The sequence below is a fragment of the Strix uralensis genome, chromosome 1 (assembly GCF_047716275.1).
Source record: "Strix uralensis isolate ZFMK-TIS-50842 chromosome 1, bStrUra1, whole genome shotgun sequence".
Taxonomy (NCBI): Eukaryota; Metazoa; Chordata; class Aves; order Strigiformes; family Strigidae; genus Strix; species Strix uralensis.
Window position 1 is genome coordinate 143453463 of NC_133972.1, and position 20828 is coordinate 143474290.

General features: G+C 41.9%; 1 protein-coding gene across 1 annotated transcript; it reads left to right on the forward strand.

Annotated features, from left to right (window-relative positions):
* The first annotated feature begins 846 nt into the window (after positions 1 to 846).
* Positions 847 to 18161, forward strand: CHMP4C (charged multivesicular body protein 4C). Its single transcript, XM_074883660.1, has 5 exons — positions 847 to 1188; positions 8142 to 8319; positions 9244 to 9358; positions 12664 to 12772; positions 14994 to 18161. The coding sequence occupies exons 1-5, from the start codon at positions 993 to 995 to the stop codon at positions 15056 to 15058; spliced, it is 663 nt and encodes a 220-aa protein (XP_074739761.1). The 5' UTR covers positions 847 to 992; the 3' UTR covers positions 15059 to 18161.
* The last annotated feature ends 2667 nt before the right edge of the window (positions 18162 to 20828 follow it).

Genomic DNA, 20828 nt, shown 5'->3' on the forward strand with positions numbered 1-20828 from the left:
CCCCGCCCGCGCGAGGGCGGGGCCGGTATGCAGCTGGGGGCCGGCGATCCCCGGGCGGGGCCTGGGGCGGGGCGCGGGGTCCCGCCGGCCGGGGGGATCCCGCTGCGGCCTCGGCAGCGCTGGGCACGGCGCCCGGCTCAGGGACACCTGCGCTGAGCGGCGCCCCGGGGTTCCGGGCAGCCTAGAGCCCGGCGCTGGCGCTCTCCGTGCATCAGGCTGCTGTTACTGGGGCAAAAAGTATTTTTTGTGTCTTATTCTTGCCGTTAGTTGGGTGAGCCCTGCGAACAGCGCCTGCTCGGCAGAGGGAAGCGGAATACGGCTTTCCCAGATACTTCTTGCACTCTTGTAAAATATATTAGTGCCGCTGCAGTTTCCTTAACGACGCACCTGTACTTTTAAAAGCCACATTTCTTACGAACTGTTTCTTTTCTCAGCCCTCACCCGCGGGTCCCTGGCCGTTACAGCCCGTGGCTGGCGGCGGGGCCCCTGTCACCCCCCTCCCCGCGCCGTGCTGACGGGGGCCCGCTCCGCCCGTCTCCCCGGCGTGTCCCCCGCGGGGCGCGGGGCGCGCTGCCCTGGCCAGCGCCGTTACACCCTGCGGCCCGAGACTGAGAGTAACTGGGGGGGGTGGGGGAAGCACAAACTCGTTACCTGCCCCCGCAGCGCGGGCACGGCGGGCACGCCTGCCCGGCCCCGCCTCGGCTGCCCTCCGCCCCGCCGGGGCTCTGCCCTCTTCCTCCCGGGGACCCCCACGGGCCGCCCCGCGGGGCTCGCGGACCTGCCGGCGCTGGTGGAGGGCCCGCGTGGGGCCCGCGGAGGGCAGCGGCGGTCCGGCCTCCCCGGGGCCGCCCCGCCCCGCCGCCAGGTGTGGTGCCGCCGCCCGCGGGCCCAGGAAGTGCCGTCACAGCGGGTGCCGGGCGGGGAGGCTCCTGCGAGCCGGGCCGGGCCGGCTAGACCCTTCCGTCGGCGGGTGCCGAGCCGGGGCCGCCGCCATGAGCAAGATTTCCAAGTTCTTCAAGGGGGGCCGCTCGGCCGCCTCCAAGGGCCGCGGGGGTCCCTCGCCGCAGGAGGCGCTGGCCCGGCTGCGGGAGACGGAGGAGATGCTCAGCAAGAAGCAGGAGTACCTGGAGACGAGGATCGAGCGGGAGCTGGCGGCAGCCCGGCAGCACGGCACCAAGAACAAGCGAGGTGAGTCCTCGGGGCCGGGGCCGGGGCTGGGCCGGTCCCGCTGGCCTTCACCCGCCGCCGGGGAAGGCCGGGCGCGCCCTGCTGGGACCCCCTGCGAGGGCTGGAGAGTGTCCGGCTGGCAACTGAGGAGCAGAGTGATTGGAGAGAAATTCGGTATTCTGGAACAGGCTCCCCAGGGAAGCGGTCACGGCATCAAGCCTGTCAGAGTTCAAGGAGCGTCTGGATGACACAATACAATACAATTCTGGTATTCTGAATGGAGAGAAATTTGCCGCATATCGCAAGGAAAGGACCTGATATCGCTAAAAAATGAATGATAGTTCAGAGTATTAGTGACTGCTGGTTTGGGCTGCTGTTAGGTGCAGACGAGGGGATACTAAGGGAAAATAAGACCTGGATCCTGCTTATTCTGATGTCACCTTTCTGGGAAGCAAATGATAGTAGCCAGTGTCTTGGGCATCTACAGACCTTTGAGAAACAAGTTAAATACTTTCTAAAGTCACCCGGAGTCCTCTGTTTGTCTACTTTGAGCTTTGTTTTTCTTTAAATACTTCAAAACAATAAAACCGTTTTGAGTTAACGATTTGTGATGTAACGATAAAGTAGTTCTTTGCTCTTTTTGTTGCTCAGTTGTTTAAAAAATTAACACCATGCAACTTAGAGCTTGTGAGGGGATGCGTGTTAAAGGTGTTTTGGTTAGTCCTTTAATGTATTTATAATACTTCAGCGTTTAATAATTATTAATTACTTTAGCAATTAATAATTATTAGCAAAAGGCAGATTAACTAAACTAACTTTTAATTAGGATTTAAAAACATGGGTCAAGATGGGACAGATTTGAAAGCACAGTTAGAGGGAGTAAAGCCAGTTCAGCAGCACAACTGAGCCTGCCGCTCTGCGGCACGGGAGCTGTCAGGGTTGTCCCAGTCCCACCCTTTCTACTCCCCTGACTTCAACTGGAGCATTTCCCTTGTACCCTTGTGCGGGTAGTGGCACCTGTGTGCTGATGCAGTGAGCTAGTTCAGAAAGGTGATGCAGCTGAAAACTAATTTGCTGTGGGACAAAGTGACCAGATAGCTCCTGGGACTGGGTTCGTCATGCAAATGCCTGGGCGGCAGGGCTGATGCAAGAAAACAGGCCTGCTCCTGTGACTGTAGCAATTCCTGTTTAGATCCAGACATGCTGCTGTTGAACTTCATCCCAAGCCTGGACTTTAAACTGGCATGGTTGCAGGAAGAAGCAATGCTTCCTGTCTCGCTCCTGCCCCTGTGCTGCTCCCTTCCCTTCCTTGGCAGAGCTCCCTGAAGGGTGTGTTTCAGAAAGCTGGATGCAGCTGTAAGATCTTGTGGGTTTTTTAGCTGGATTATTTTTTTTTTACCCCGGGTAGGTTAAGCTCCACTTACCCAGTTGAGTCCACAGCTGCACAAGTGCTCTGGCACCTGTGAAGGAGAGGATGGTGCACAGGCAGGAATGAGTACTACTTGTTGAGAGAAGGTGGATCTGCTTCTCCTTTAACTCAGCTGGTTGATGTTGGTTCCAGGTGTTTGTCAAACTATGGCCTTGTGCTTCAGGCGTGCAGGATTTGACATATAAGGCTTTTCTGCCAGATGTTTGTTTCCACTGTGGTGCTCAGTATGCAATTCCCCTAGTTTTATCTATGCAATTGTTTGTGGAGTCATGTGGCAAACTGGATTATTGAGCTGTTGAGCTGATAAAAACTCCTTTTTATCTTGTCGTTTGTTCAGGAACCTACAGTTAAGAATAGTAAAGAGACCGGAGTAGGGCAAGAAGTACAGAGTGGGAAGTTTTTCATGCCAAAGATGGCTCTGAAGTCAAAACAGGATAGTGTCTCTACAGTCAGAGGAGAAACAGGAGAAACTAACTTTGCTGTGGCAAAGTGCTTGAATTTAGCAGGCTAGTGAGTTAGATTACATCCCCAAGAATACCCCTTCATTTGATATGTCAATTGCTTTACAGTTTAATTGCTGTTTATTTGCATATTAGTAGCATATTGTTAGTATATTGTTTCCATATTATATATATTTTTACATATTGTTATTTATATATTTACATATTATTAGTGTATTATTACCAGCGTATTAGCTGGTATACTGTACTATATAGTTCAGAGGAAATCAGAGCATCTGCTGTAGCATTACGTGAACATACACACAAATGAGAGAGTAAAACTTAATCTACATTGCCTTGTTAAAGTGAATGTTCAAGGGGACCTCATAGGTAAATTTTAATGTTGTTTTTTCTTAATTGTATCTGTAGAGAAGCCCGTGAAAACCAAAACGGTAGTGTCCGAGACTGGAGCAAGATCTATCTAGGTATAGAAAAGGCAACAAATTAGCATGATCTCATTTGATTTTTAGGCACATGAGTCTGACTCAGTTATACTGACGCAAGAGAGAGCAGATTCAAGCACCAGCAATTTTTCATGAGTTCAGATGATTCTTGAATCAGTTCATGTGACATCAGTAGGCTTAACTTGATTTCAAAGCCGTAACACGTGAGCTATGCAAATAGATCTGAAATATCCCTTAAATATTTTTGGCAGTGAGTATCTCTGCAATTCCTGTACCTAATCGGAAATTAGCTACACTCCTGCGATGATACACTTCCAGCATTCCCCATTAATATCTTGTTGTAGCTAGACCACTTGAGGGTTTTCAGAACAGTGGTGTGTGTTGGAATACCTCCTGCAGAGGTTATGTCATGATAAGCAATATTTCTTTTCACAGTTAGCAGTGTCTTTTAATCTCCCTCCATTCCAGATACAAACTCAAGAATTTTTCTTATATATCTCTTGCTGTATATTTTTTGGTATCAGTTTCAGTGAGTGCACTGCTGCCAACTCCATCTGGAAACTGGCCTTTCATCTTCAGTATTCTGAAGGTCATACAGGAAAATTTAAAGGACAGAGTGTGATACTGAGTATTTGAGAACTCTTTAAAAAGGAAATGTCTTTTCTGAAGTGCACCTGTGACAATGGCATACATGTCAACGAGCGTTGTTTCAGCCTGGAATCTTTTACAGATCCTCAGAAATGGCTAAATGAAAAGACTTAAGTTAAAAGAAGCCTTAGCTGCCTTTTTTTTTTTTTTAATCCAGAATAGGATTAAATTTTAACCATAAAGAGGCACACAGTACTACTGAGGAAAACCCTAGCTAGAAAGTTGGAATAACAGGTAGGCTTTTACAAGTAGATGCTGCTAAATATGCTGTGTACATTTGGGCAGGGTTTATGTAGCTGTGTAGCATTCCTTTTCAAGGACTTAGTTGTAACCAGAATGCTGTTGAAACCAAACAACAATGTAGTAGTTGCTTGTTAACGTGGACAGAGCCGTCAATACCTGTGGCAACGTATATGACAGGTTGGGACTGAGGGTTTCTGGCAGGGAGATATGAGAACGTCTTTACTGTGTCTTTGTTCTGTGAGTTACAGCTATTGTTTTCTGATCTTCATGATCACGTTTCAGGTGTCTTGCCAGGAACTACAGTGGTTATAACAAATCAGGTGCATTATTGTTCTTGAATTAGCCTCTCAGTTGTAACTGTATGTGGCTTCCCTCAGAAGGTTTTAAGGATTATGAATGTTGATAATGAGCTTACTCAGGGTGGTATGATTTTCATGGTCTCAGCAGCATTTCTTTTGGTTGTCCTTGGTGTAAGGGAGATCACAAGTTGTAATCCATCGGTCCCTTGCAGGACTGAAGTGGAGGTTTGTGAACTGTGTCCAAGAGTGAGATCCAGTATTTTTACGGTGGTGCTCTATCTTCTGAAGAAGCATTCTTTTCCTTTTTTGCCCTTTTCCCCTGGGAATTTTAAGGATTACTAGATAATACTTTTATTTCTACTTTAGAAGATGAGATCATTGGTAATTCCTGTACTGATGGGTGTTGGTGGTGGGCTTGACAGGTGAAGGTGTTGTTATCACTGTATTACCTCTTTTCATTCTGATCTGTCATGAAACCACGAGGAAGGTGCCACAACTCTTTCTATGTCACTACTTTTGTTCTTTTCTTTAGTAACCTGGATATTCAGTGTGGCCGGGATTACTGTTGCCCAGCCGGCCATTTCTGCTTCCTTAATAAAGTATCAACATAGTGATATGGGAAAAGTGTCCTTCTGTATGTTAATAACAGTAGTTCTTTAATATGCGTACTTAAACTGACATATACCTTGAAAATAAAATAAAAACTCAGATTAAAAGCAGTGGTTCCTAATCTGTGAGCTGTATCCTGCTTGCTGGACTCAGAAGTACAGCACAGGAAATGTGCTAAAGCCCAGCCAACTGCTAACCACTTTGTTATGAAATGCAGGAGTTGAATTGGCTTCTCTGGAGCACAGCGAACACAGTGTATGAGATTGTTTTTTTTCCTGGAGAAGACTTCCACCTCTTCCTGATTGAATTGGTATTAATTACACTTGCTTCCTCAGACTCTACCTCCTGGGCTGTCTTTCTTTTTTCAAACCTTTGGAATGGGCAGCCCCCTTTTTCAGTGCCATTCTTAGACCTTCAGTGAAGTAGATTTATGTTCTCTGCTCAGTTTCTTTCTTTTTTGATAGATATGTTGTTCTTCAGTTTGGTTATTACAATGTAGTAGCATTTCTGTGAAGCGTTTCAGTCTTGTAAGAGTTGCACGTGAATTTTAAAATGCTTGTATGTGCAGTAAAAAACCACTTCAAGTTCACGATAATCTAAAGCACAGAAAAATACACTTCAAATAACAAGGAAATTCTCATATCTTAGCTATAGAAGCTACTATTACAAAACACTGCAATGAAGGGCATTCATTTAATATAAATGAGAAAAATCATATAGTGTGGTGTGGGAATTATGCCTTGGTTGATACAGGAGTATGAACTGATTTCCCATGAAGTGCTTTGTTCTGTAAGTCACTGGTAAAACTAAAGAGAATTAATAAAGATGATATGTTGCACTATAATAATTAGGAAAAGCTGTTTATGAATAGGTGAAGTCACACAGAGTTTAGCTTCTGTGGTTTCTATTTGGGTGTGGTTTAATTAAATGTTAATTCAAGAACCTTCAGGATTTTGAAAACAACTGCTTTATGTGTAACTGAGGAAATCCATTTTCTCTCTGAGCAGGCAATAATAACAGCACCATTACAGAGCCACATTTTTGCAAAACACCTACTGGTAGTATTGTCCTGTGATATCTACTGACTCCAATTGAAGCCTTTCTGCATTAGTGTTCCTCAGTCCACAGGGCTTTAGAGTCCTCCCTGGCGCAGCCAGTGTTATGCAGTTTCAGACCATTAAATTTACCTAGAATCTCTGGCTTCCAAACCAAAGAATCCAGGATCAAATTTTAATTCAACTGAAGCTAAGGAAGGAGGTGGCTGGTGTCTTAACACTACCAATAATAGGCCTGAATAAGTAGGGAAATAAGAAGTAGGTAAAAAGATTATTTGGGATTAAGTCAAACTGATGTATTTTGGAATTGCCAGTGAGAATTTTACAGTTCTCACCTTTGCCATTTGCATGACATCATCTGGTGTTCATTCATCTTTTTTTAGAATATGCATGATCTTTGCACCATGCTTAAACCTGGGAAGATCTTGAATTTGAATACTATGATTAATCTCTTGTGATTGTGGCTTGCTGTCCTGAAACATTTTACTGCAGGTGCTAGAAGGCACTGTGTATCTTCGCCTGTGTGAATGCTTGTCCTTGTCCAGCTAATGATGAACAACTTTGACCATGTCGATTCAAGCATTTGTCAACAAAGCACTCAATTTTTTTAGTGTGTTGTTACACACCATAAATCTATGTCCCCTCCTTGGAGGGTTCCTAACTTCTTTTGAAAAGTTGTGTACCCCAGTGTCAAGGTTCAGTGTTAATGCACATGGGTGATTATTCAAATAAAACAGAAACAGTAATGGCTGCTGTCGGTTGAGTTTGGGGGGGCTGCAGTTCTGCTGTTGCTTGCTGGCTCTGAACCTGATTTAAAAATTAAATGTAAGAGACAAGGGAAAGGACATGTGTGTTAATAGCATTGAAAAAGCGATGGGTTAACTCGGTCTCTTGGTTTTCTTTGGTGTTTTTCTTGCCTGGCACATGTGTCGTTTGGAAAGGACAGTGGTCAGGAAATGCTGTGGCAAGATTGTGTGTGTTCCACACCCAGAGGCCAAGAGAAAGCCCTTTTCTCCTCCTGCTTATCACATGCATTTATTCTGTAATGATTTACTCTGGGCAAAGTATGCTGCTCATAATTTAGCAAATATAAAAGATTAATCTCAACGATTTACAAAGATAGTGAGGGAGTAGCTGGATTTGGCTGTGACCGTGTCTACAAAGTTCTATATGTTTTCAAGTTCTAAGGTTTAAAGATCATGCTCCTAAGTGATTGTAAGAAATAATGCAGCTGAAAGAGAAATGTGAGTCCTTCTGTGATCTAACCCACCTGCTTCGTTAGGCCATTTGGGCTTTCCATTGGACTTGACAGTTCCTGCTGCTGAGACAAAGTTTAGAAAGCAGCATTGGTGGAGATGTGGTTATCATGACAGATCTTCATACTCTGTCTTCCTTCATTTTTACTTATGTATTGCAACCTCTTCTTTTCTTTCTTTCCTGTTTCTTCCTTTCTGACTTCTCTCTGATGTTTTTCTTTTTCCTCCCCATCTTCCCTGCTTTGCCTGTGTGCACAGGATGGAGTTCAAGATCTCCCGCAGTGGAGGAAGAAGCTGCTCTTCCCTGTGGTGCTAAAAGGAGTTAATCTAAAAGAGGCTTCCCAGCATGTTCATGCAACAGCATGTTGGTGATAAACAGGCTGCTGATCTGGTGTGGTCAAAGTTTGTCTCCCTACTAGTGAGGTAGGAGAGTGAGAATTATAAATTCTGCAGATCAGCTTGGTGCTGAACTACTTGTCCTTGTGTTTTGCTATATAAATATACAATGCACTTCGCCTCTTTGCTTTCCAGCTGCCTTACAAGCACTGAAGAGAAAAAAGAGATATGAGAAACAGTTGAGTCAAATCGATGGGACACTTTCAACCATTGAGTTCCAGAGAGAGGCACTGGAAAATTCCCACACCAACACAGAAGTGCTCAAGAATATGGGTTATGCTGCACAAGCTATGAAAAAAGTGCATGAAAATATGTAAGTGCTTTCTAATAGCTTACAGGTTAAGCTTACTAACCACTTTCAAACTATTTCATCGCTACAGTCTATTGTATCGTCAGGCAGTTTTGATTTCATTTTGAGTTTAGGCGTTTAACATCAGGAATGCTGTTGGTGTTGTAATGTTATATTTGGCAGAAAAATATCTTTCTTAACAGTAAGTCTAGAAGGAAGTCCAGAGAGATCCATGTGGTACCTGTTTTTTTTAAGTCTGCCTTGGCAGTAGGGACTGGCCTCTGCCCTTGGTTTTTCCAGAGGAAAACTTGGTTGAAGAAACTAAGTGGACTCTTTTCCTCAAAGTCCATAAGCTGGACTGTGTGATTCAAAGTACTAATTAGACCTGAATAAAAGAGAGGGTAATTTTTTTGTGCATGTAATATTTTTATATGTCCTGTATTGTTTCATGAGGTGTTTTCCTGCCTGAATAAACAGAGTTAAATCAGAAAGGTTGTTTTGGGAGAAGTAAACAGGAACTGAAACAATAATGAAGTTAACAATAAGGGGAAACTCTTAAATAGCATATAGTCCAGTTCTGGCAAAAGCTTAGCATCGAAAAAGATCCATCTATAAAGATGCTGACCTTAGGAAGGAGACGGGATCTGCCCAGGGAATGTGACTGTTGGCTGGCAGAGGTCTGAGTAGCACGGAGGGAGAGAGACACAGACTGCTGCAGTTTGACTTTTGTTATAATCCCGAAGTGGAAGAAATTGGATGGGCTAAAACATGCAGAAGCTTGCCAGGAAGCATAAAGGTGTAGGTGAGGGAAGTTATTCACTGTGAGTTCTGCTGTTTATACAGTCATGGGTATAAAAAGAAAATAGGGTCTGTTCAAGTTGCTTTGAGTCTTTTCTGTAGTATTTGAATGATGTATCTTTAAAAAATGTGTCCATGTTATCTTGCTAGGGACTTGAACAAAATTGATGATTTGATGCAAGATATCACTGAACAGCAAGATGTTGCCCAGGAAATTTCAGACGCCATCTCAAACCGAGCTGCCTTTGGTGATGAGTTTGATGAGGTTAGTACTTCAGTAAAGCCTGTGAGTTTTAGCTGTTAAATGACTCCATAGTTACTTTGTGTGGTGGCTTGTTCCAGTGGTTTGTTTCTCGAAAGGTGTGGATGTGAAATTCCTTGGTTCCAGCTTACCCCGTCTAGGACACTTTTATAATTTTTTTTACATATTAAATTATATTAGTATTACTTATTAAATAAATAAAATAATATATAAAATAAATAATAACAATCTATATGTGTAAAAGATTTTTTATATATAAATTTTAAAAAGGCGATTTTAACTGCATTCCTGTAGTTGTTATTCTCATTTGTACCATGGAAGCAGGAGGTCACTAAAACGTGTAATTTGTACTGCTCCAAGTGGACACTGAAACATATAATTTTTTCTGCTCCAAATAGACATCCGTTTGACTAAGTGCATGTTCCTATGCCATGAACAGGCTGCTGTTCACAATTCTGAATATTTGCACCACGTTTTTAAGGACTTTTCTGGTGCTTGGAGGTGCAGGCATTTTCCCTGTTCACCAGATTTTCTACAGAAGTAAATTCATTACAGGAGAAGTAATTCCTGTTGGAGGCAATAAGGTTTATTCCTTGAGCTCTTTTCTTATGAAACCCCCACAAGGCACTTAAGACCTTCTGAAAATTTGTTGCAGTAGCTTTCATTGAGTGTCCCTGGACTTGACTTTGTACATCTAAGCAGGACATTACTTCTGATCCAACCATGGCTGAGGACTCAAGGGTCAGGTATACTCAAAATTCCTGCAGTCTGTGGAATGCAGAGCTGAGAATCAGGCTCAGTATCACAACCAGTTTGGTTTTGGTTTTTAACTATGTTTTAAAATGACCAAGCACTAGGGATTGTTTGAAGAATGTCCAAATGGACAACAAAGAAAAATACATATGCTATATCATATTTGCATGACTGTGGTGGAGGGGAGGTTTCATTCAACAGTGATAATTTGTTGAAAATAATAGTGATTCTTTGTATTTTGGTCCCATTACCTGCTTTCCTATTTTTCCACTTTAAATGTAAATAGACCTTTCAAGAAACATTTAATCAATACTGGCATTAAGGAATAGGACTTGGCCTGTATAAACTGGGCTTCAAACAGTTGAAAAACATACTGCCATCCCAAACAGCTATACAGTGTCACTTACTTTTCATCAGTGCTTAACTTGTAGGAGTTTAGACTTAGTAAGCATGTTGTAGATTGACCCGGAAGTTCCTAAGAGATACTAGTCTAAGTTGATGGCCATGTTTTCTGTTCTGGGAAAATAAGCCACTGTCATGTGGGGCATCGTTGTACCAGTACCTGCATTTGCATAGGAGCCTAATACTTACAGCAGTTGTGCAGCAATTGGGAAAGCTGGTTTGCAGGCCACTTCATCTTAAGAGTGCTAGAATCAGTGACTTAATTGCTGGGTTATGAGGTGATTTGTGTTGGAGGATGATTTTAATTTTATGTTTTTGAAGGACGTTTTGACCACACACTTGGGTTTCCTCTTCACATGTGTGCCATGGGTGTAAGGAGGTAATGAAAGAATGTAATTTCTACTGCTCCAGACAGACACAAAAACATAAGGTTCTCTCTCCGTGGCTTGACACAGTGTATGTCATGAAGAATGCAAAAAACCTCTGTCCTACCTGAATAGGATGCTCGCTGGGAGGGGTGACCCTTGCCTGAAGGCCTGTTTCTGATAATCAAATGCAAGATATGCAGATTCCAGTGGACAAAGCCTGGAACCTGAGAATTCACATGGTATCTTCCCACTGCAATCTTTTTGGCCTAGGTTCAAGGAGAGTAAAGGGATTTGTTGTTGCTGTTGCAATATTCCACAGCCTAGTTGTAGAGCGGAGCCTGAGTTGTGGGAAACAGTTGAATCCATACTGAGGATTAGAAGAACTTAAAACTTGGGTCTCCCACTTTGAGAGAAAATGTTCTAGCCGTTACACTATTATTTATGTTAACAGTGTAGGGGTCGTGATCACTCTTTTTTAAGAGCCTGTTGTGGCTGACAACACCTCTTAATTGTTTATTTATTCAGTAGAGGTTGGCAAGGACTAATTTGGTGTGGGAGAGTATTGGATGACCATCTAGAGGTCTTCAGAAATACTTGTTTCCATTGACTTCATGACACTTGGATACTAACTTTGTAAGAAGTTTGTATTCACCCCACTGACGAGGCACCTAAAGTGCAGACGCATTTGCACCTCAGCTAAGTAACCTAAGTTAGACAGGGAGCCCCAACTTGCACATTTCTTTGAGAGATCAGCCATCAATTGAACATCATCAGGTGTAGACCTGATGCTGAAATTTTTAGATGTTATCCTAGTATTTGCACTGTGAACTAGGTCAAATAGGCAAACCATAGCCTCTTTTTGGCCTTAAAAATATAAAAACATGAGAAAGTAAGTCTTGGAAGGCCTGTGGTGGCTATGTATTTATCATTTTAATTTCCACATTGGTGATGAGCAAGGTATAAATGGGTAGGCAAAGTCCATTGTAATACCTAGTAGATCACCCTTCACTACAGCCACTTTTCCCCCAGCCACTTTTCCCCATTGTTTCTTTTTAAACCATTTTATCAACATGGCAAAGGTCTACTTCTCTACGAATATGTAATATCTAGCTTCCTTTCTTTGGGAAACTACAGCCAAGGAATGTCTTTGGCTTTTTTCAAAAGTGTGTACCTCTTTATTTTTAGTATTATACAAGTGGATTAGATCATCTGTCCAAATCAGCTTCTGCAGCTAAAAACCCAAGAGTTACATGCTTTAAGAGTGAATAACAGGACCCAGGAGGACAGCTCTGATTCCAGTGCTGCTTTGAAATCATATATAATCCTGGACTTGTGTGATAGGACAGAAGCATAATGTTTAATGACTGTCTACTTATATAACTGGTGGAAGCTCTTTGTTTTTTAAAATGGGAGAAATTGCACATTAAAATTATAATCTGTTAAAGAGTACAGGCTCTAGATTTGGAACAAATCTGAGGAAGGCAGAGGGACTTCCCCCCCCCCAGCCATTTGCCTGTTTGGCAAGTGCTACACTGCCATCAGTTTTCTTCCTAATGTTATTCCTTGTCCTGTTTCTAACTTCCATTGTCTGTCCTTCAACTTTCAGTTAAGGTTTATTGTTATTGCTCATGCTTAGTAGAAATCATACTTGTGATATGCTGGGTTTTGATACTTGTTTTCAGGTGTTTTTTCAGTAGTTCTTTGCCTCATGGTTGTTAAATGTGCCCTTGCCTGAGATCACTGTCAGGACAATGAATTTGTAAATTATGTTTTCCTTGAATTTAGGATGAGTTGATGGCAGAATTAGAAGAACTGGAGCAAGAAGAATTGAACAAGGGAATGAAAGATGTCAGACTGCCAAGTGTTCCGTCCACATCGCTGCCTTCTCGCCCTGGTAAACTGTTTGCTTTCAATTTTATGTTTCTCATGATTGAGGCATGCTGCAAGTAGGAGGAGAGGAAGGGAGAGCTCCAGATATGTATTTAACTGTGTTTTAACCTTTAAAGTGTTATAAGTTCCTTTTCCTATTTTTGTATCTGTTTATCAGCAAAAAGCGGAGTTGAATTCTGGTTTGCTGTATGAAAGTATTTAAGATCAAATTCTGTGTAGATTTGGGGAGACAAACTCAGGGAATTTGACCTTGCACTTATAATAATTCATCTCCTACTGAAATGTAATGAAATCACTGAGGAATGGGAAGAACTTTTTTCTCTTTTTGGCAATTAAATCCTTAGTCTTTTTTAATTAGAGCTGACCTAGATTCAAAATGTTTGCGTCACAAAGATCCAGTTTTGTAGGGTAGTGGTTTGATATTTGCCAGTGGTATTTTAATTAGAAATGAAGGAGGCAGCAGGAAGTACACATTTAAAGAAATATTGTAATTCCTTTGCTTGCTTTCTACAGAACAGACATTCATGGCTTTAAGCAGTAGTCTTATTTTTCTGTGGTGCTGCCCTTTTCAATTTTGAATTAAGCCAGGGACAGTCAACTTTAACTATACCTTTTACAGTGTCCCTGTTGTCCTCTACCAGCTGAAAGACTTGCTGTGTACTAATGCTAGTAAAAGAGTATGAATATTTGGTGGCAAGGGCAGCACACATGTGGCAGAGGTTGTTCATGGTGCATTCTGCTGCAGAACAGGTTACCTAGACCAGTTTAGCTCAGAGACTCTTACATGTCTTTTGGCAGACAGCACTTAAAACCATGAGAAGCAGTTTAAAATGTTCAAGCTGCGATTGTTGTCTCATCTACTTAAGTCAATTGCAGAACAGCTAGTAAAAAAATGGATTTAGGAAAACCCAGTGCAGTTGCAGTCTAGTCCTCTTCCAGATCCAGCTGTGCCAGCTGACATGTTTATTAAACCCAGGCCATCTCCATGTGCTTCTCACAATCTTAATTTGCTACTTCATCTGTCTGTATGAGTGCTTCAGGCAAAATTAGCTGGTTACATTTATACAGTTTAAGGCCTTGCAAAACAGACTTATCTTTTATGAAACTGAATGCTTACCATTACACAGCAATGGCAAAATAAGAACAACAGTTAATGGTTTTATAATGCGTCTAATTGGAGATCATGTTACCCTCCTGATTTTAGAGATGGGGAAGCTGAGATGGAGCGAGGCATAGCGAGTGACCTTTCCCAGTTGCACAGTGAGCCAGTGGCACTTGCCTCTAGAGTAGGGACTGGACCCTTGGTCTCCGATGTCCTCCTCCCACCTTCAGTCCCCCAGTGGTAGCTGCAACCCCTCTCAAGATGGTGGCTCCTGGCCTTATGGTTGCCACAGGTGGGAGCCAACTGGCTGCTGTAAGCGTACACACAAGCATATTGCACCCAGTAACAGTGTTCCACTGATGTTTGGAGGAATGCAAATCCTGACATGAACAGCCCACAGATGGAGACAGCTTGAGGTTGAACCTGGGCTGTAGGGCATGCAGTTTGTAGGTCAGCAAATGAAGACTATTTGGGTGAGGTTTTAGTTCAGGGAATGCGAAAGATGTGTGATAGGAGATTTGGGTAAAAAAAAAAAAAAAAAAGAGAAAGTGTGTGTGGGATCTGTTACAGAGCTAGGAATTGTTGTTGCTGTGATTTCATGTTAACTGATGTCACCTGAGCAAAGATTAGTTCAGGAATGTTTCTCCTTTTTAATAAATGACACTTCTCATTAAAATGGGGTGGATCAGTTTGGAGACTGAACCTGCACATGCAGAACCCTTCAGCCCTATTTGGAGAGGTAGCAGGATGCACAAACGGTCAGGGGTGGGTCACTGGTGCCCGCCCAAGTGGCGGTGAGAGAACTTGCAGCATTCTTGTGGGTGCTTGCTCTGTGTGACAGCTTTTAGGAATTAAATGTATTTTCTGTGGGAATCTTTCAGTAGGATTTATATCAGACCTATACTGTTAACCTCATGGTTATGTGTGAGTTAATGGTGGGGTAAAATAGTTGCATCTCTCATCAGCTTCCTTACTACCATTACCTGTGTTTATCTTGCTGCTCAATAAATTGATCCGAGATCTTCAAACTGAAAAGCACTACGCAAGTCCCCATGCTAACAAATAAAATGATTCTGACTGTTACGTTAGTTGATGGTTATTATTAATCTCTCTTTCTCTGCAGCATCGACCAGGAAGAGAGCAGAGGATGAAGATGAAATGAAGCAGCTGGCTGCCTGGGCTTCATAAGTGCACGGTCTTTTTATAACACTGAACGTTATAGTGCAGATGTAAAGAGCTGTAATGCTGTTTTATAACCGTACCGATTTAGTGTGGTTGCATTTCATACAGGCTGGGTTTTTTATGGCCAATCTTACTAAGAATAGTGTTAGTGCCGTACAAAACTAGTTTAAAAACAAACAAAAAATGCAATGGTTGCCAAAACCTCCAAACATCAAATTTGGCCAGAGATTTGTTTTGTTATTGGTATCAGTTTTTATTAGGTAATGTCTTACTATATCTGTCTGGTTTGTAAAACCTGTGTGCCTCACTTATGCACGCAGCTGGATTCATTGTTGAAATGAAAAAGTTAAATAAGTCATCGAGGCCCTACCCTGGAGGGTTATTGGTTCAGACTATTTGAATATTAGCACAACAGCTTTATACATGTCCTGACTTGGAAGTTTCTTTGAGCCCAAGAGCTAATAGCGATTCATTTGGGCATGGAGATTTAAACAGTCTGCCTGGAGCAACTTATGGTGTCCTAGATATTAAGAGGAGACTCTCTGAAGGTTTTTTGAAGTGGGATAGGTTTTTTTGTTTTAACTTTGGCCAGAATATCCCATGCACTTCTATAGGTCAACTTGAATCATGTTTTGAACTATTTCCAACTCAGTTAAAGAACAGTTTTACAGTGATTGGGGAAAATGAAATGTCCAAGTTCTTATAGATCACTGCCAAACAAAACTGAATTCCGCTAAGTCAAAAATCCAGAAGAGGTTTGACCTTACTGTGTTCTTCTCATCCACCGTGTCTTTCTAGGGTGAGTCTCTACTTCAGATGGTAATACCCATCCTCAAAAGAATTAGTAACACATTTTTTTAATTATACAATTTCAAAATAATTTTAATTTCTGAGCATTCGGTTCTTTTACTCAGTTTCTGAACAGAAATAATACCAGTGTGTTGTATTTGAAATGCCTTTCTAATGCTTATTTAAAAGCTGATTCTGGATTGTAAAGTTGACATGTCCAACTGACAGCTTTTTAACTTAAGGAACAAATGCCACTCTGAGTGCTAAACTACTGTATATATAGAGAAATCACTGTTCAAATACAAAACAAAAATTAAATAGGCTCCTTTGTACTAACAAACTCTATTAAATAAGACTTAAGCTCTGTGCTAGTAGCCTGCTGTCAATCACAAGGAAATAGTAACACATTGTGGAGTTCCTAGGGATGTGGGAAGCAGAGTCACATTGATCTAGGTTTCTTGTTTTCAAATTAATTTAAATTTACTGATAATTGAACCACTTGGGGAATAAGAGACTTGGTTTCTGTAGATCTACAGCAATAGAAGACTGACCCTGTGGGCTTCAGCCTGTGATTTGCTGGGTATTTAGCTTCGATAGGCTACAACAGGCTTCAGCTTACTGGATTTTAGGTTAAGCATAAGCTAATGTGCATTTCTGGACATGGCGTGCTGGCATGCTCAGAACCTTTCAAGTTGAGTTCCCTGGATGAGACCCAAAATTTATAAACCCTGTGGAGAGACTCAGCTTTTCAGGACTTTTTCATTCTCTTAGTGGAATTGCTTTTGGTTTGCGTCCATGTGAAAGGAGAATCAAGCGTTGCCACTTTACTTTGGATAAATTTCCCACTGGAAAAAATGAAGTGTGTTAATTCTGTCCCAAAGTTTGGAGGTACCAGGAAAATTGTCCCTTTCTGTTGAGAGTAGAGAAAACCTGGATCTATTCAATTTTTGTTTTAAAACAACAAAAATTGAATAACTGCCTTAAATTTAAAATACATTTTGAGCTCTCAGTAGGAAACCAAACACTAACAAAATGTTACTCAGTTTTAATGCTTTCTGAAATTGATGATGAGATGCCAGCTGAAAGCAGGCATATTTAATAAAATAACAAATATTCTGAGTTATTTAGAATCCATTTGCTAATCCTTTTGGCTGGAATCCTGTTTTCAAGGTATGCAGTCTATGCAAGTTTCTAAATTGGGTACAGAAAGTATTACCATACACTGCATCACCGTGCAAGGCTGGCTGTGTACTTGTGGACACATCTGGTATTTCTAAATGCGAGGCCATGGCAACATAGTCCCGTGCTTAGCTTGAAAAAGCTGTCTTCTAGCATCTGTTCTTGGTCAAATTAGTAGTTTTCCAATACTTGGCACTTACATAGCATTTAACATATTTAAAGTGCTCTAAGACCTAACCAGAATAGGTCTCTAGGCTTTCAGTTTGAGACTAAAGTGATTTTCAGTCTGCTTTGGAAAATGTGGACTTGCTGGTTTTGTGCAAGAACTTCTCATATGAACACCCTGCAGGGGAGGAGAAATCCTAGGGAAGGTCTTCTCCTTTGCAAGCTAGCATGACTGCTGACCTCCAGCAATGTTTTGGCCAAGCGTTGATCCTGGGAAGCTTCAGATGTCTTCAGCTTATTGATTTCAGACAAGGCACTTTAGGAACAAAATGTGTGAAGGGTGAAGAAAGGAAACTGGTCATTCGGGTGAGCTTCTCTAAAAGCTTGTGTGTAGTAGCTGGTGATTCTGGAGGACAGAGTCACATACCATTTCACAGTCTAGGAAGTGTGGTTGGTGAAGCTATACTCAGAGATATGTAGTCATGTTCACAAACCAAAATACGGTATGGACCTCCACAACTGGAGTGCTTGTTGCCATATTTGTTTGGGAGACAGCAGATGACTGGTTTTCTTCAAAAGCACAGGGGTTTTAGGGATTTAATTCAGCTGAGGAGCTGGCTCTTTCCTGTGTAAATTCAGACGACACTGGGACAAATGGCTCTTCCTTTTTTGAACATACGTGTCTCTTCATGCCAATATGGTATTTGTTTAGTATATAAGCGGACAAGAGTGAATAGTGTCAACATGTTATTGTAAATGTACTCCCTATTAACTGGAGTATATTTTACAAGAGGACTGTGGAAGCAGATGGTGTACTATAGCTGACTTGCTTTCTTGTTTCTTATTTATTTTGAGAATGTATTCTTCTCTTAACAGACTTGGACATTTTTAATCTGGATAGCTTTAAAAGGGGGAAAATATATTAATAAAAAGTAAAAATAATATATATGTTGTAAATAAATATTTTGGTGCCATATTTGTGCTATATGATTGTATTAAATTTATTTTCCTGTCAGGAAGAACTGCAAATACTCTTCTTACACTGTCATTAGGATACAGTGCTCTTTGGAGGATGTTAGGCTATTTTGAAACATTTTTTGATGTATTAGTCTTTCAACATCAGCTTAAAATTTAAGAATTCTTTAAAGTTGATTTGGTTTAAAAAACAAAAAAAAGCAGTATATGCTATGTGTTTGGACTGCATTCCTTTACACTTAACAGTTGTGTTGCAAGAGATTTTTTTTTTATTTTAATGTGTGCAAAGTACCTACTTTTTCTCTTCCACACCCCCACCCACCAAAAGATTTCTTCATTATTTCAGAAATGTATGTATTTCACTTTCCAGGCCTTAGTTGAAAGGAAGAATGGTCGTGTCTTTTAAGCATGAAAAAGAAAAATGACTATAGGAAAGGATGAATTAAAACAAATAAAATAATGCAATTTTTCATGCATCTCATAATCTCCTTAAGGTAAGTGTGTGTGTGTATAGTATCTCACCTTTTGTGTACACACACACACATGTATATTTACATACAAGTATAAAGTGTTGGAGCAGTGATTTAAGACCATAATTCAGTATCTGCTCTAGGAAGGATTCAGTTGCTTGGGGCAACTCGTCTGTGTATACAGATGTTGGGGGAGGGAGCGGGGGAAGAGACTGAGGTGGGTGGAAGAAAAGGATGGGCATGTATGGGGAATATTCTCAATGAGAAAATCTCAGTTTTACATGATGTAGAGCCTAAATTATTTTAATGATGTCATTTTTTTAGAAATATAAGGAGGAAGCTTTACTCTCAAAAAATTACTTAACAGCAGGGACTAGCTTAAACATCTTAGGAAATGCCAACTATCACCAGTCTGATCTTATGTAGCTGTCGTATGTTGTCACATCTGTCCCCATTGCAGGGACTGTTGCAAGACCCACCGATGCAGCACTGTTCAGTCAGATGTATACTGTAGGGAAAACCTGCCCCGTTCATGTGACTGATCACGGTTTAAGTGGTTTATTGTTTTGTTATCATCAAGTAATTAACTGGCCATTGCTGAACTATACACTTGGGATCAATATTTGCAGTGCAACAGATAAAGCTAGACAATATGGTTATGAAATGTTAGTATGTGCCTAGAAAGTTCTGAACATCGTTGTATAACTAGGACGGCTGTGTCTGGCAGCCCCTCTGCTGCCCTGCTCCCCGCTTCTCCTGCACACTACACGTCCTCATGTTTTCACATTTTGCTTGTAGGTCTCTTTAGCTGACCTTTGGATATTCCCCCCCACCCCTGTTCCCCCCAACTAAAAGTCTACTGGTAATTCCCCAGTTGCTGTTTAATACAGTTGATTGTTGTCTTCTGCTTTACCAAGATGAGCTTTGCACAAATGCCCTCACAGGCAGTTTGGGCACCCTGCTCCCCCCACCCTCTTATGCTGGCTGTGCTCTCTCCAGCTGGTGTTACCCAGGCTGTTTTTAAGGCAGCAGGGCTGTGTAGTTACCCACTCAGCTGGCTTCCTCAAAGTAGGCATGTGATTCTCCTAGACTTGAATGGCAACATGTGTCTAAATTGAGGATCTGTGGTTTGCAAGTGAGCTAAATTTAATTAAAGTAGTGGGAGGCTAATTGGTCTGAGCTAGCCATCTTTTCCCATGTAGGTGATAAGTCTTGATACCTCTCACTGGTATGGCATCAGCTTGCAAAGATGTACTGTCTTGCTGGGTGAGGAGTGTTTTGTGGGTTCGAACAGGATTTATGTGGACCCTCCCTCCATCCCGAGTTTAGCACCCTTTCTTCAAAAAATAAAACATGCACTTTAGGAGGAATATGTGTCTTCAGGTATGTTTAATATGTAAATATATTCAGATGTATTAGCTTTACTTTTGAGGTTGGATTCAGCTTACCAAAGGGGCCTTGGTGCAGCTGCTGAGCTAACTGATGTCAGCCTATGTATAGGCATATGTAGGGTTACTATATTATCCTGTACCTACCTATTACATATATCCTATATGTATATAGGGTTGTTGAAGTGCCTGGTGCATTGCTGTTTGTGCCAAGCAGCAGTGATGAGCTCTGTCAGCAGCAGGGCTTGGACTCTGCAGACCTCCAGGAGGAGCTCTGGATTCAGCATACAGCAAGAAACTCCAACAGGCTGGGAAGGCTGCAATTTTCACACAGGACCTAATTTCAGTCTTTCTTATTGCTCATGCTGGAGGGAAAAGAGCCTGCCTGGAAGCGCCGCTCAAAAATCCTTGCCACCTTCCCCACTTCCACCCCAAATTCCCACTTTTTCAAAGCTAAAATGCTCTTTTAAGTACTAACCCACCTTCTCAGCTGTTTTTATAGCCTCTCTTTTCTTACCTTCCCCTGTCTGTGCCCACCTTGGCATCCAGCTTCATTCCCTGCTTGGACTTGCAAACATGCAGGACAGCAGGACCTCAGAGGCAGACCTTCAAGCAGAAGTTTACCAGCCCCCTCCTTATGCACTCATACCAGGATAAACTGGAGCTAAGACAAAGATTAAATCAATTAAAAGTATACATTTTCAAAGAAAAGTTTAGCCCAGCATGATGGACTTACCCTATTTAATACTGGTTCAGTGAACTGTGAAGTGACTGGCTGCAAGTTGGTGTCATTGCAACACAGTGAGGACA

Coding starts and splice junctions, on each gene's coding strand:
- CHMP4C (XM_074883660.1), top strand. CDS start 993: ATGAGCAAGATTTCCAAGTTCTTCAAGGGGGGCCGCTCGGCCGCCTCC. Junction 1,189..8,141: donor CGGCACCAAGAACAAGCGAG/GTGAGTCCTCGG, acceptor TTTGCTTTCCAG/CTGCCTTACAAGCACTGAAG. Junction 9,359..12,663: donor TTGGTGATGAGTTTGATGAG/GTTAGTACTTCA, acceptor CCTTGAATTTAG/GATGAGTTGATGGCAGAATT.